The sequence below is a fragment of the Carcharodon carcharias genome, chromosome 11, assembly GCF_017639515.1.
Source record: "Carcharodon carcharias isolate sCarCar2 chromosome 11, sCarCar2.pri, whole genome shotgun sequence".
NCBI lineage: Eukaryota > Metazoa > Chordata > Chondrichthyes > Lamniformes > Lamnidae > Carcharodon > Carcharodon carcharias.
The window spans coordinates 9,771,471-9,788,087 of NC_054477.1; the positions used below are offsets into that span (position 1 = coordinate 9,771,471).

At 45.8% G+C, this 16,617-nt stretch overlaps 1 protein-coding gene across 3 annotated transcripts in view; it reads left to right on the forward strand.

Annotated features, from left to right (window-relative positions):
* ints4 (integrator complex subunit 4) overlaps positions 1 to 12,906 on the forward strand; it is a 71,138-nt gene extending 58,232 nt beyond the window's left edge. For 2 of the 3 annotated variants that reach the window (XM_041199681.1, XM_041199680.1), the window contains exons 18-23: positions 1,750 to 1,880; positions 4,148 to 4,207; positions 4,840 to 4,999; positions 7,483 to 7,626; positions 10,134 to 10,254; positions 12,262 to 12,906. In XM_041199681.1, coding sequence (XP_041055615.1) covers positions 1,750 to 1,880; positions 4,148 to 4,207; positions 4,840 to 4,999; positions 7,483 to 7,626; positions 10,134 to 10,254; positions 12,262 to 12,461 — 816 coding nt within the window. In that variant the 3' untranslated portion in view covers positions 12,462 to 12,906. The remainder of the gene's footprint in view (positions 1 to 1,749; positions 1,881 to 4,147; positions 4,208 to 4,839; positions 5,000 to 7,482; positions 7,627 to 10,133; positions 10,255 to 12,261) is intronic. The other variant, XM_041199683.1, reaches the window with a different exon arrangement.
* Positions 12,907 to 16,617: the final 3,711 nt, after the last annotated feature.

Genomic DNA, 16,617 nt, shown 5'->3' on the forward strand with positions numbered 1-16,617 from the left:
AATCTCACAAGAAAAGATATGTTTAAAAGTGAAGATTATGTTTTCTCTGGGAAATAATGCTGCATTTTTTTCTCTTCCCTTTTGAACAAGCCCAGCCAGAAAAAAAAATACCTAGTTGTTTTTGGTTTTATTTATTGAAATACCCTTCTTGCCAAAACGTGGCTTTGGGGACCCATGAATTTGGAACATTACGGCTGCAGGAGGGAGTTTCGCTAAAGGTGACACTTCTTTCGATGTTCACTAGAGGGAGCAACTGGATCGTAGACTTCATTGTTTGCCTGTTAACTTTGTTGTGTAGCAGCTGATTGCTGCTGAATATCCCACCATTCCTTTAAGCAGTGTCTGCGATGTGTCACGTGCTCTCTGTTTATCAACGATATAAAGGACTGGTGCACCAAGCCCCCTCAGTGTTTGTCCATCATCCCTGTGCTTGCTGACCCACGTTGGCTCCCAGTCTAGCAGTGCCTCGATCTTAAAATTCCCAACCTCGTTGTTCACAGCTTTGCCCCTCCCTTACTCAGTTACTTCCTCCAGTAACACAGCCCTCCGATATCTCTGCACCAATTCTGGCCTCTCCCTTATGCCTGATTTTAATGGTTCCGCCTTTGGCTGTGTTTTCAGCTGCAAGGGTAAGCTCTGTAATTCCCTCCCTAAACCTCACTGTATATCCACCTCTCTCTCTCGCCCTCTTTCTCTCTTTTTCTCTCTCTCCCTCTCTCTCTCTCTCTCCCTCTCTCCCTCTCTCTCTCTCCCCCCCTCTCTCTTTCTCCCCCCCTCTCTCTTTCTCTCTCTCTCCCTCTCCCTCCCACTCTTTCTCCCTCTTTCTTTTAGAATGCTCCTTAAAGCCAGCCTCATTGACCAAGACTTTGGTCACCTTCCCCACATATTAGTGTCAAAGTTTGTTAGTGCATGTGTGAAGCACATTGGGATGTTTACTGCACAAAAGGCGCTATATAAATAAAAGATATTGTTATTGTAAACGGTATAAAACTACCTCCGATGTCAGAAGACATTGGCCCAGGTGTTCCTGTCAGCAACGAAACGTGTGTGCCTGCTGTTGACTGTGATTAAAATTGCCCACATTTTACACTGGAGCCTCTCTTGGGCTCCAGCAGGAATCCAACAATGTGGGGAATTGGGAGGGCCAAGTGGCAAGTATAATTCCAGCCAAGTATAATCCTGAGCCCTCTTTTCCAACATGAACTGAAGATGCACCCCTTAAAGTTAGTCTTCAGTTCATTGACTTACACTGTTTTAAGTGGAGCTGTGTCAACCCCAATACTGCACAATCTCCACCCCCCACACACCCCTGCCGACAATGGATATTGAATATTGTCGAGGGTGAGCATTGACTGGAGGTGGGGGGTGAGCCTTGCCAGGAGGGGAGTTAAACACAGTCAGGAGTGGGGTGAACATTGTCTGGGGGTAGGGGGGAAGGGTTGAGCATTGTCAGGAGGGACATGAGCATTGTCGGGAGTTGGGATGTGCTGTATTGGGCTTACCAGGGTGCTGGACTGCTCTGACACTCCAGCTGATTTACTTCAAGCTACACCCCTGAACAGGCTTCACACCTGCTAGGAAAAGCTCTGAAGCTCTGAGTAAATGTATGTAAAAACCAGAGGAAGAATAGGACAAAGAACCCAAATCTGTGTGATATGGACATCTGATTCAACCCCACCCCCGCCCCCCACCACCATCTCTCTCTCTCTCTCCCTCCCTCCCTCTTGCTCTGTCTCTCTTTTCCTACAGATTCTGGAGCACACGTACAAGCTGGAGTTCCTGTACAGTGGCCTGGAGAGTAGACACATCGCAATCATTCACCACATGCGGCTGCAGGCTAAAGCGCTGCAGCTCATTCTGACTGCTCGCACTACGAGAGGGTAAGGAGATGGCTTCGAAGTACAGCGCCTGGTGAAATACCCAGGAGCGCCCAACAAATTACCTCATCATTTATAGACTGGTTAGAACGTGGAATTCACTAACGAGTAGAGCGTTTGGGCGAATAGATTTAGGCGCAAAGCTGTACAAGTTACAGTATACTTACAGGTCTTGTGACCCAAACTAGTCTATTTATAGTCCATGCGGACCTCCTCCCACCCCCTCGTCATCTCACCCTGTCAATATATCCTTCTATTTCTTTTTCCTCTCGTGTTTGTTCAGCTTCCCCTTAAATCCATCTATATACTATTCACCTCAAGCACTGCCTGTGATAGCAAGTTCCACATTCTCCCCTCTCTCTGGGTTAGGACATTTCTCCTGAATTCCTGATTGGATTCATTAGTGACTCTCTCATATTGATGGCCTCAAGTTTTGCTCTGCCTCACAAATGGAGACCTTTGCTGTACGTCTATCCCGTCAAGCCCTTTTATAAACTTAGACCTTTAACAGGGGGGGAGATGATGATGACGTTGAATGTGAGGCCTAGGCTAATGCTCTCCCAAGGTAATCCCACCACGGCAGCTGCTGGAATTTAAATTCAATTAATAAATCTGGAATTGAAAGCTAGCCTAAGTAATGGTGACCATGAAGTTATCATCAGTTGTTGTAAAAACCCATCTGGTTCACTAATGTCCCTGTAGGGAAAGAAATCTGCTGTCCTTACCCGGTCTGGCCTACATGTGACTCCCAGAACCTTAGCTGCCCTCTGAAATGGCCGAGCAAGCCATTCAGTTCAAGGGCAATTTGGGATGGGCAACAAATGCTGGCCTTGCCAGTGACACCCACATCCAGTGAAAGAATAAAGAAAAAAATCGGGTCATCCTTCTCTCTTCTAGCTGCCATATTTTGCTGAAGAACACTGGTCACTACTCTTAAAGCTATCTCATTCCTCAGAAACATCTCAAGGCCAATGATGCTATCTACATATTGATGTTTTCTTTGGAACAGAGGAGACTGAGGAGAGATTTAGTTGAGGCGTACACAATTATGAGGGGCCTAGATAGAGTACCAGGAAGGACCTAACTCCCTTAACAAAGGTCAATAAACCGGCAGCGTAGAGGCATAGATAATGAAAACAGAAAGCGCTAGAAATACTCAGCAGGTCACGAGCATTTCTGGAGAGAGAAGCAAAGTTTCAGGTCATGACCGTTTGTGAGAATGTATCATTGAGTGGTAACAGGACAGAAGGGAGGCCATTCGGCCTGCTGGGGCTGTGCCTGCTCTCTGTAAGGGAAACTCGGCTAGTCCTCTTCCCCCCCCCACCCCCAGCCGTTCCCCACAGCCCTGCAATTTTTTTTTCCCTTCAGGTGCTTATCCAATTGCCTTTTGAAAGCCACGATCGAATCAAACTCTGCCACTCTCTTGGGCAGTGCACTCTAGATTCAACCATTTGCTGTTTTTAAAAATAAAAGGTTTGTCTTCATGCGGCCATTGATTCTTTTGCTAATCGTCTTATATGAGGTGCCCTCTGGTTCTTGACCCTTACACCAATGGAAACAATTTCTTCCTGTCTACTCTGTCCAGACCATACAACTATCAAAAAGTTACAGCACAGAAAGGAGCCATTCAGCCCATCGTGTCTGCACCAGCCGAGAAAGAGAAAAAAAAACTAGCTGCCTATACTAATCACACCTTCCAGCACATGGTCCATAGCCTTGCAGGCTACACACGTCAGGTGTAGGTCCAGGTGCCTTTTAAATGAGCTGAGGGTTTCTGCCTCCACCACCAAACCGGGCAGCGAATTCCAAACACCCACCACCCTCTGGGTGAAGAAGTTTCTCCTCATGTCCCCTCTAATCCTTCTCCCAATCCACCATAAATCTGTGCCCCCTGGTAACTGACCCTTCTGCTACAGATCTTTCCTGTCTAACCTATCTAGGCCCCTCATAATCTTGTACACCTCAATTAAGTCGCCTCTCAGCCCCCTCTCTTCTGAGAAAAGCAACCCCAGCTTATCCAATCTCTCCTCATAGCTGCAATTTGCAAGCCCTGGCGACATTCAGACCCCTCGTGATTTTGAGCACCTCTATCAGATCCTCTCAGCATTCCCTTCAATAAGGAGAGCAGCTGCAGCTTCTCCAGTCTATCCATGTAACTGATGACCCTCATCCCTTTTTCTGCTGATGCAGACTTCCCAGGGGCTGATTTATGCAATTCTATGACTGCAAACATGTCTTCCACTTCTTGCTGTTGGCCTCTTCTTTTCTAGGATGGAAACCCTGATAAACATGTGTGAGAAGTTTTTGCAGGAGATTGAAACCTTTCCCAGGTAAACAGTTCCACTATTTGAGAATTTGAATTCAGTTTGTATTTTTTAAAAAAAAGTGTGGAATAAGAAGTCGGTGTCATTAAAAAGGACCATGAAGCTGCCAGATTGTTGTAAAGACCCGTTCTGGTTTTACTAATGTCCGGAGGTGGGCAGGGGGCTGGTGGTGGCTGAAGGGGAGACGAGTGCAGCAATGGCCTCGGTGCCACTCTGAAGATCCAGTCAACCTGGAGGGTTTACAGCACTGATCCCAATCCAGCGCCAACAGGGATGGGATCAGGGTGTGCCCGCGGTGGGGAAGGGAAGGGACGGGATCGGGGTGTGCCTGTGGGGGGAAGGGGTGGGAATGGGATGCGCCTGCGGGGGGGGGAAGGGATAGGAATGGGATGTGCCTGCGGGGGGGGGAAGGGATGAGAACGGGGTGCGCCCGTGAGGGATGCAATGGGATTGTGGTGTGTGTGTGGGGGAGTGATGGGATTGGGATGCAGAGTGTCTTGCCCCCACCCCTGTCTCGCCCCCACCCCTGTCTCGCCCTCACTCTTAACATCTTCGCTACATCTCTCCAACTCCTTTGTGTCATTTCAATTTTTCCAGCATTGTGTATTAATTGTTCCTTTTCCCTTTGCTACTTCCAGATATTTTGCGTCAGAACTCCAGTACTTGCAGGATAGCTTTGTTGAGAAGCTGCTGGAAGTTATGCCAAGACTCGTGGCCTGCAAGCCAGCGGAGATGGTGAAGATCCTTCAGACCACTCTACGGCACAGCAACTTCCTCCTCCTAGAACTCCCAGAGCAGGTTAGAACCATTGAACCATAGAAAACTACAGTACAGAAAACATGCCATTCGGCCCTTCTAGTCTGTGCCGAAATATTATTCCGCTAGTCCCATTGACCTGCACCTAGTCCATAACCCTCCAGACCGCTCCCATCCATATATCTATCTAATTTATTCTTAAAACTTAAGAGTGAGCCCGCATTTACCACGTCAGATGGTAGCTCGTTCCACATTCTCACCACTCTCTGAGTGAAGAAGTTCTCCCTAAACCTTTCCCCTTTTCCCTTTCACCCTAAAGCCATGTCCTCTCATGTTTATCTCTCCTAATCTAAGTGGAAAGAGCCTACTCGCATTTACTCTGTCTATACCCCTCATAATTTTGTTTAGCTTTCAGTCCAGAGGTTTTTATTTTTTTTGCTGTTATGCTGACAGTATTGGCAAGGCAAGATTGCTTTCATGTGCTATGGACAGCAAAATGGAGGTAGAAGCACCGAGAAGGTTTTTTAAAAAAGAAAAATCTTTCTTGGGAAATAGGAATCTAAATAAGTTGGAGGAGTAAAGGGATCAAGGAATGCAAAGGTTATTTTCCTTGGAGCAAAGGAGATTGAGGGGAGATTTGATAGAGGGGGACAGGATTATGACAGGTTTAGATAAGGTAGACAAAGAAAAGTTGTTCCCATTTGCCGATGGTACAAGCACTAGGTGTAGGGGCACAGATTGAAGGTTTTGGGCAAGAGATACAGGAGGAATGTGAGGAAGTACCTTTTTACACAGCGAGTGATAATCATCTGGAACCCGCTGCCCACCAGAATGGTGGAAGTGGAGATGATGAATTATTTCAAAAAGAAATTGGATGAGCACTTGAAGGAAATAAACCTACAGGGATAGAGCAGGGGGAATGGGACTGACTGAATTGCTGTACAGAGAGCCAGCATGGACTCAATGGGCTGAATGGCCTCATTCTGTTCTGTTAATGACTGTATGACTTGATAAATTATTAAAAGTAGCGATGTATGTTAAAGGCCATTTTAACAACAAAGCAAACTCTAGGGTTTATTTCTAGAGGGATAGAATTGAAAGCAGAGCGGTTATACTGAACTTGTATTGAACATTGTTTAGATCACACTTGGGGTTACTGCAAACAGGCAAGCCGTCATATTATAGAATGGATATGGAGGCACTGGAGAAGTGGCAAAAAAAAAAGATTTGCAAGGATGATACCAGAAAAAAGTTATCCCTATTGGGAAAGGATGAACAGGCTGAGTCTGTTGAAAGGAGGAGGCTACACGTGACCTAATAGAGACCTTTTAAACTATGAAAGATTTTGATAGAATAGACACAGCGAATATGAACCAGGAGCAGAAGTAGGCCATTCAGCCCCTTGAGTCTGCCCTGCCATTTAAGATTATGGCCAATCTGATAGTAAACTCAAATCTGCATCCCACCTATCCCCCCCGATAACCTATCACCCCCTTGCTTACCAAGAATGTATCTCGCTCTGCCTTAAAAATATTCAAAGACTCTGTGTCCACCACCTTTTCAGGAAGAGAGTTCCAAAGACTCACGATCCTCTGAGAGAAAATTTCTGTTCATTTCTGTTTTAAATGGGTGACCCCTTATTTTTAAACACCGACCCCTAGCTCTGGATTCACCCACAAGAGGAAACATCCCCTCCACATCCACCCTGTAAAGACCCCGCAGGTTCTTATGTTTCAATCAAGACGCCTGTTAATCTTTTAAACTCCAGCAGATACAAACCCAGTCTGTCCAACCTTTCCTCATAAGACAGTTGTGGGGTAGAGCAAAACTAGAGGTTGTGAATATAAAAATCCAATTGGGAATTCAGAATAAACTTCTTTACCCAGAGAGCGGTGAGAACGTGGAACTCGCTACCACAGGGAGCGTTGAGTTGAATAATATAGATGTATTTAAGGAAAGGCTAGATAATTCTATGAGGGAGAAGGGAGTAGAAGGATATGGGGGTGAGATGATAAGGATGGAGACAATGCTTGAGTGGAGCATAAACACCAGCGTGGACTGGTTGGGCCAAATGGTCTGTTTCTGTGTCATATATCCTGTGTAATCCTATTTTTAAAAAGAAAATTAATGTGAGCAGCCGGGGTGAGCTGCAGTGCTTCGGTCTGAAGCTGCCTGTAGCGGGTTGTCACCGCGAGACTGCTCTCCAAGCGGCTGCACAGAAACTGCAGCTTGTATGCGTGCTCCGGAATATGCGGGAGAGAGAGAGAGAATCTGGGAAAGGGAAGGCCGGGGGCTGACCTGACAGACATCTCAGGGCGTCTCGGTTTGATGACAGCCCCCAAGATGTTACCCACTCTCTGGCTGAAGAAGTTTTTCCAGAATTCCTAATCAGATTTTTTTTATATATATATATATATATATACATATATATATATATAAAAGAGCTGGTATTCTGGAAGGAAGAGATCAGATGAAGCAGCAAGTATGTCTGCTTCTAATACCGGACTAATCCTTTTGTTTCGCAGGTGCACCAGGCCTCTGCAACTATCATTGAGCCAACTGGAGAGTCTGACAATCCCCTGAGGTTCACATCTGGCCTGGTGGTAGCCCTGGATGTCGATGCCACCTTAGAACACGTCCAGGATCCCCAGAACACTGTTAAGGTGCAGGTAGGTCACCACAATGAATGGGACATCCGCATTGTCTGTTAGCAGTCTTTTAGCTCTGTAGAATTCTCTCCCTGAGAGGCCTGTGGATGCTCAGCTTTTGTGTGTACTGAAGGCTGAAGTTGATAAGATTCCTGGAAACCAAAGGAATCAGGGACTGTGGGAATCAGGTGGGAAAATGGCACTGACGTTGAAGATCAGCTATGATCCCACCGAATGGTGGAGCAGGCTAGAGGGGCTGAATGGCCTACTCCTGCCGCTACTTATATTCTTACTTACTTACAGGTGGTCATTTGGAAGCTCGAACGTTTACAGTAGTGGTTCGTGGTCACCCAAAATCAATATAGGAACAGAAGGAGGCCATTCAGCCCCTCGAGCCATTGTTCAGTGAGATCATGGCTGATTTGTATCTTAGCTTTATCTACTTGCCTTGATTCCATAGCCCTTTGCCTAACAAAAATCGATCAATCTCAAGCTTGAAATGTTCGATTTAAGCCCCAGCCTCAACTGATTTTTTGTTTTGCGAGAGCATTCCAGATTTCCACTCCCCTTTTGTGTGAAGAAGTGCTTCCTGACATCACCCCTGAACAGCCTGGCTCTCGTTTTAAGGCTTGTTTAATTCTTTGTTCTGGATTCTGATGTTCCGTTCCCCCACCCCTGCCCTGAGCCATAGGAAATAGTTTCTCCCTCTATTTATCATGTCAAATCTTTTAATCATCTTAAACGACTCAAGGGAACACAAGCCTAGCCTGTTCTCATCATTTTTAAACCCCAGTATAATTCTGGTGAATTTGCACTGTAACCCCTCCAAGGCCATTGTATCCTTCCTGAGATGCCAGGCCCAGAATTCATCACTAAGATCAAAACAAAATACTGCAGATGCTGGAAATCTGAAATAAAACCAGAAAATGCTGAAAAAATTCAGCAGCTCTGACAGCATCTGTGGAGAGAGAAACAGAGTTAACATTTCGAGTCCGTATGACTCTTCCTCAGAGACTTAGGAGTCATACGTACTTGAGGCATTGACTCTGCCAGAATTGAGCGCGTTGCTCCAGGTGAGGCCTTACCAAGGCTCTGAACAATTATCCTCCTCCTCTTCCTTCAGGTACCATGCCCTAAGAGGGCGTTGGCAACCATGGACTTCCATTGGATTGGTCCATGATGATGCTTGGCAAAGTGCTGCAGTACAGCTGACCAGGAAACTCTCCTGCTCTTACCGCCTACCATCAGGCGTATTGGAAGGATTTACAGGCTGATAATCAACTCGATTGGCCAGGTTATGAACGCACCTTCCATGACCAACCATCAAGTCCTGAAGTGAGATTGAACCTGGAGCTTCTGGCCCAGAGGTAGGGAAGCTACCCACCGTGAACAGCTATAGATGATCAATTGGCAGTTTAAAAAAGGATCAGTAGCTGTTGGAATTGATTATTAGGTGATTATTATCCTATATTGCCTTCTCTGTTTCCCACTTCCTGCAGCCTCTCTTTGTAAGAGAGCCACCAGTTCAGTCAGCCTAAGTTGCACCCTGTCCAGTGTCTGAACACCTTCCTTGTGTCCAAGTTTTAAAATCACCCAATCCCCTTACTTAAAAGTTGTATCATACACCACAGGAGGCCATTCGGCCCGCATATCCGTGCCAGCTCTCTGGAAGAGCATTTTACCTAGTCCCTCTCCGCTGCCTTTTCACGGTGGCCCTGCAATTTTCTTCTCTTAAGATAATTATCCAGTGTTCTTTTGAGAACCACAGTTGAATCATATTTTAGATCCCAATCGCAAGACCTCCAGGAACAACTATAGATGATCAATTGGCATTTTAAAAAGGGATCAATCTTATTGGAATTGATGATTAGGTTATTAGATGATTGTTGTCCTATATTTCTTGCAAATGATGAAAAACCATTACTTCAGTACCTATGTTCTTATACACACAATCCTGTGAAGAATTCCAGTACTTGATGCCTTGTTGTGTCTTTCACCTCCATTTCTTAATCTTAATAATTTAAGAACTCTCAGTACTGGGAAAGATCTTTTGCGATCATGGTATTTAAGAAATATCACATCCCACATTCAAAATCCTGAGAAGTCTAAACAGAGTAGATAAGGAGAAACTGTTCCATTGGCGGAAGGTTCCGGAACCAGTGGGCACAGATTTAAGGCGATTGGCAAAAAGCAGCAATGGTGCCACAAGGGAAAACATTTTTACACAGTGAATAACAAAGGGTCTGGGGTGAGAGTCATTTGAGGCTTTCAGAAGAGCATCAGATAATCATCTGAAGAGAGAAAATTTACAGCGCCGAGGGAAACGGCTGGGGGGTGGTGGGGCTAGGGGTGAATTGCTCTTGCAGAGATCCAGCACGGATACAACAGGCCCAATGTGCTGTGTAACCATTCTATGATTCAATGACATTCATGCCAATTTTTCTCTTCAAGCTTTTCAAACTCTTTCATTCTACACAGTGAAGCGGGGCAGCTAATGTAAATGAAGTTGCCTTTGGTGTCACTTGCAGATCGTGTATCCCGATGGGCAGGCCCATGTAATCCACCCCAGGCCGGCTGATTTTCGGAATCCTGGGCCTGGAAGACACAGATTGATTACACAAGTCTATCTCTCGCACACCGCCTGGACAGGTAACTTGTTTAGTACTGAGTAGCAGCAGCAACTTGCTGGAACACAGGGCTGAAAATAAAGCTACTCAGCTTCACAAGAGGAGCAATTGGAAAAGGACGTAGAGTGCAAAAAAGGACTTACAAGGATGGTAGCAGAACTGAGACGTGACACCCATCAGGAAAGACTGAACAGGCTGGGGCTCTTTTCTCTAGAAAAGAGAAGGCTGAGGGGCGACCTGACCGAGGTCTTTAAAATGATGAAGGGTAGATGTAGACATGTTTCCACTTGCGGGCAAGTCCAAAACAAGGGCCCATAAATGTGAGGCAGTCCCTTATAAATCCAATCGGGGAATTCAGGAGAAACTTATTTACCCAGAGCGTGGGGACAATGTGGGACTCACTCCCATGGAGTTGTTGAGTTGCTTAGCATAGGTGCATTTAAGGGGAAGCTGGATAAATTCAAGGGAGAAATGAATAGAAGGATATGATGAACCTTTGATGTTCAATGGCATTACCATCACTGAATCCCCCCACTATCAATATCCCGGGGGTTACCATTGACCAGAAACTGAACTGGACTAGCCATATAAATACTGTAGCTACAAGAGCAGGTCAGAGGCTAGGAGCCCTATAACAAGTAACTCACTACCTGACTCCCCACAGTCTGTCCACCATCTGCAAGGCACAAGCCAGAAGTGTGATGGAATACTCCGCACTCGCCGGGATGATTGCAGCTCCAACAACACTCAAAACTTGACACCTTCTAGGACTAGGAACCCGCTTGATTGGCACCACGTCCACAAACATTCACTCCCTCCACCACTGACGCACAGTAGCAGCAGTGTGTGCCATCTACAAGATGCAATGCAGGAATTCATCACGGCTCCTTCGACAGCACCTTCCAAACACATGACCACTACCATCTAGAAGGACAAGGGCAGCAGACACATGGGAACACCACCACCTGGAAGTTCCCCTCAAGTCACTTACCATCCTGACTTGGAACTATATTGCCGTTCCTTCATTGTCACTGGGTCAAAATCCTGGAACTCCCTTCCTAACAGCACTGTGGGTTTACCTACACCACATGGACTGCAGCGGTTCAAGAAGGCAGCTCACCACCACCTTCTTGAGGGCAACTAGGGATGGGCAATAAATGCTGGGCCCAGCCAGCGAAGCCCACATCCTCTGAATAAATAAAACAAGACAGGGGTGAGAGGAGGCTCACGTGCAGTATAAATACCATTTTCTGTGCTGTAAATTATATGTCTAAAAATGGGCACTGACCCAAAGAAGGAAAAAAGGGGGGGGGGGGAGGGGAGAGCGGAATGACCAGAAGCTTGTCAAATAGTTAGTATTTAAGGAGGGTCTTAAAGGAGGGGGAGGTGAACAGGATGAGTTTAGAGAGTGAATTCCAGACCATGGGGTCTACATTCTGAAGGCAATATGGCTGCTAAGGGGGTGGTGGTTGAGAGGTATTGGTTGGGGTTGGGGTGGGGGGGGCTGCAGGCTGGAGTAGGCGCCCAAGAGGCCAGAGTTAGAAGAATGGAAATTTTTAGGGTTAGGGTTTGTGGGAGTTTTTTTTTTTAATTCTTTCATGGAATGTGAGTCACTTGCAAGGCCAGCGTTTATTGCCTGCCCCTATTTGTCCTTCGTTCAAACAGAAAGAATCGCAACTCATTCCTGCAGTAGCTCCGCACACAGATGCTATAACCAATTAAAATAGGAGAAGATTTGAAGACCTTTTGTGCTCAGTTTTATTTGTCCTCCGCTGTGTTGTTTGCCCCCATCTTTGCTGAAAAGCTGACCCTTGCTGAACTTTGGTTCCTCCCACCCTTCAGGCAGAAGTCAAAATGATGATTAAGACAACCAACAGATGAGGTGTATGGGTGTGTGCACACCTTTTAATGCCAATAACAAGAATAACTTGTATTTGTAAAGCGCCTTTAATAAGCCCAAGGCTCTTCACAGAAGAAGAGAGGGGCAGAGAGGTTTGGATAATCAATTTTATTTGCTCCTCTCCCGCAGAACCTTGTCAGATAGAGGTGCGATTGCTGCTGGCCTACAGTTCGAGTAGGAGCAGGACGTCCAGTTTGAGTCCGGCCTGCAGAGCAGCCTGGAATGATAGCATGGATGGTTTACCGCAGACGGATAATGTCATTGAGGGCACCATTAATCTCAGCAAACACGTCAAGGTCTACCTCATGCCCAAGACGGCCAGGCGTTGAGGATCAGTGGTGCTGGGGAGAAGCAAGAGGGGAAAAAAAAAAAGGACTCAACCGAGCTAGAGAAAGCAGCTAAAAGACGAGAGTTTCGCAGTATGTGAACCAGTCGACGGGAGCAACTTCCCAGCCGTGACTTCACACATTGCGGCGTGCAGAGATTGTAGACCATGAGAGCAACCTCGGATGTTACTCATGAGTACTGAGAAGTCCGCCTCACCTAACTGGCAACAGGAATGTCGAAACCAAACGAGGTCAACAAACCCTTAGACAATTCTGGTGCTGCCTTTCAAATATTTCTCAGCTCCATGCTGTTCCAAATCCTGAACTGTCCTGGCAAAGGTGAGAGACTGACCATTAATGAGGAACTGTGTACATTTTTGGAAACGAGTATTTTTGGAACAACTGACTTTTTTTTCCTTTTATTGAAGGTTTGATATGAACGTTTTAAGAGTCTGAAAGTGTTTTGTTTGTGGGGTGCATCATTTTCACTCGAGATTTGACTTGGAACTCGCTGCCCCCACACTAAAGCTCTTGACGCCTCCGTGATCGACTTCTGTGTTTCCTTTAGGATAACGGGCTGGGAACAGTTCCTTTCTGGGCAAGTCAACCAAGACAGGGGTTGGTATTAAAAATCAGCTGGGTCGCAGTCAGCTCGTGGAGCTGGGGTGCTACAGAGCTGGCAAATCTCCTGGGCCAGGGAGGGAGCAGGGGGAAGGGCGTGGAGCCGGGTTTCCTGATCGCTATCCAGTCACTGTCCTTCAGGTTGGAAACTCCAGGGATGAGGGTGAGATTGAGTTTGAAGGGCTTATCTCCCACATGAAATAACCTTCTGGCACAAATTGAGAGTCGTCATTCAATAGGTATCAGACCCAGTGAACGTTTGTGGAATCACGTTTGAGTTTAAGATAGTGCCTTAATTTTAAATAGGGTTCAGAATTTAGGGGGCAGGAACACCTAATATCGCGATAGCACAGCTTTAATTACAGGAGCCTAATATACTCTCTGCCTGACACACCAGCTCTCTGAGCTCCTCCCATAAATACTGAATAATGCAGATTGGAAGATATTTGTTGTATGTGGTGTTGAGAACTTACTGGGGCCAGTAGCTTTGTCTTTGTCCTTCATAAGACCATAAGAAATAGGAGCAGGAGTAGGCCATTCGACCCCTCAAACCTGCTCACCACACAATAAGATCATGGTTGATCTGATTGTGGCCTTAACTCCACTTTCCCATCTGTCCTTCAACCCTTGACTCCCTTGTAGATAAAAAAAAATCTGTCTAATCTGTTCAGATCAGCCTTGAATAGAACCATAGAAAAGTTCTGGTGCAGAAAGAGGCCATTCAGCCCATCATGTCTGCGCTAGCCATAAAGAGCAAAAAGAAACTAGCTGCTTATTTTAATCCCACTTTCCAGCACCTGGTCTGTAGCCTTGCAGGTTACAGTGCTTCAGGTGCAGATCCAGGTACCTTTTAAATGAGTTGAGCGTTTCAGCCTCAACCACCAACTTAGGCCGTGAATTCCAGATGCCCACCACCCTCTGGGTGAAAAAGTTTTTCCTCATGTACCCTCTAATCCTTCTACCAATCATCTTAAATCAGTGTCCCTGGTAATTGACCCCTCAGCTAGGGGAAACAGGTCTTTCCTGTCTACCCTATCTCGTCCCCTCATAATTTTGTACACTCACTTAGGTCACCTCTCAGCCTCCTCTGTTCTAAGGAAAACAACCCCAGCCTATCCAATCCCTCCTCATAGCTGCAATTTTCAAACCCTGGCAACATTCTTGTAAACCTCCTCTGCATTCTCCCCAGAGCAATTATGTCCATTCTATAATGTGGTGACCAGAACTGTACACAAAATTCCAACTGTGGCCTAACCAGCGTTTTATACAGTTCCATCATTACATCCCTGTTTTTGTATTCAATACCTCGCCCAATAAAGGAAATTATTCCATATGATTTCTTGTCCACCTGTCCTGCAACCTTCAGGGACTTGAATACATTCAATGACCCAGCCTCCACTGCTATCTAGGGAAGGAAATTCCAAAGATTAAAAAAAATTCCTCCTGATCTCCACCTTAAATGGAAAACCCCTTATTTTGAAACTGTGCCACCTAGTTGTAGCCTTCCCCCGTAAGGGGAAGCATCCACCCAGTCAAGACCCCCTCTGAATTTTCTGTGTTTCAATAAGACCACCTACCTACCAAATCTATCTCTGCCTAGTAATGCATTCCAGTTTATGTATTACGCAGTATAGCAGTAAGGGCTTGAACTTCATTTTTCAAAGCTTCAGTTGCTGGTCTGAATTGTGTGCTAAAACTGCTCAGTCATGTTGAAATCCCCAGGACAGATGTGAAAGAGAGAGAGAGAGACTTTGGCAGACCCAGAACATGGTATGCAGTTGGTTTGAATGAACATGCCATTGTTGCCAGCGCAGTTGAGGACCACTTTTATATTTCATTAAATATGTACATTTGAAACATTTTTCACAGAAACTTTGTTTTTTATTGATTCTGGTCTCAGAATTCCTGGGGATGGGAGGGTTAGCACGAGGGTGGTACAAACGGTGCTGATGGAACTCGATTTGGGGTGGACCTTAGTTCCCCTGGATCTCGGAGTGAAAATTGACTTTGGCTATCTCAGCCACTCAGTTGGAGAAAGGGCGGAGCAAACAGTCTCCAAACTCGTGACCAGAATGACCGGAGAGGCTCCTGACCACAGTAGGATTATTTCTCCAGCAAGTAGAATCTGTTTATTCAAGAGCCTCTACAACCTACAGCAAAAGGAACTCATGACTGAAACCGCAGCAAAGTCTCCCAATAAAAGCAGGATTATTTCTCCAACAAAATGCAGCGATTGGAAGATAGCAACATAACACAGAGATTATCTGCACATAGTCAATCTCAACCTTTGGTAGCATTCTGTCCTTGGCATGACTGATGGGGGGAACTAACCCAATCATTTCCATTCATAGAATCATACAATGTGAAGGAGGCCGTTCAGCCCATCGAGCCTGTCCTGAATCTTTGGAAATCTGAAATAGAAGCAAAAAGTGCTGGAAATGCTCAGCAGATCAGGCAGTATCTCTGGAGAAAAAAAAAGTTAGTGTTTCAGGCTGATGACTTTTCATCAGAATTGTAGATGGATAGAAATGAAAGAGTTTTTAAACCAGTGGAAGCGGGGAGGGGGCAGGAAGAACAAAGGAGAAACTCTGTGATAGGGTAGGCAGGGGAGATTAACCAACAAAAGATTTCATGAGGCAACAGCCAGAGAGTGGTAATGGGTATAGTAAAGACACAAAGGCTTGGTCCAAGTGAGGCATGAATGGCTACATAGCAACCATCTGAATGCAATAGGAAGCTTGGGGTTGCTTGCCATTCCAGTTCTTCACCTTGCTTTCACTTTGGAGCAGGCCAAGGACAGAAAGGTCAATGAGGCTCAATCCAAACTCAAGCAATTGCACCTCATCTTTTGACTCAGCACATTCTATGGCCTTCTAGACTAAACATTGAGTTCAGTGACTTTAGGACCATAACCTCTGCTTTCATCTTGTTCCATGTATTTTTTTTTCCTTATTGTTTTTCTGGGATTGCCTTGCCTTGTTTCTTTCTTTATCCCTTTGCGGTGCATTTGTTTATTTTAGCTTTCCAGCAGCCGCAGTATTTGGCTTTTGCCTGATGTTTGTAATTGTGGGTTGTGCTAATGCCACTCAATTTCTTTTCTTTCTCTAAATTTGGTCTTAGGATGTGAGTGTCGCTTTGCCCATCCCTAATTGCCCTTGAGAGTCGCAGTACACAGATGCTGCCAGACAGATTTGCAGAATTGTTTCAGTGCAGAAGGAGGCCATTCGGCCCATTGTGTCTGCACTGGCTCTTCGAATGAGCAATTCACTTCGTGCCATTCTCCCATAACCCTGCACATTCTTCCTTTTTCAGATAACAGTCTAATTCCCTCTTGAATGCCTTGATTGAACCTCCCTCCACTACAGCCTCAGGCAGTACGTTCCAGACCTTAACCACTTGCTGTGTAAAAATGTTTTTCCACATGTTGCTTTTGCTGCTTTTTCCCATTCCCTAAATCTGTGCCCTCTGGTTCTCTATCCTTCGACAAGTGGGAACAGCTTCGCCCTATCTACTCTGTCCAGACCCCTCGTGATTTTGA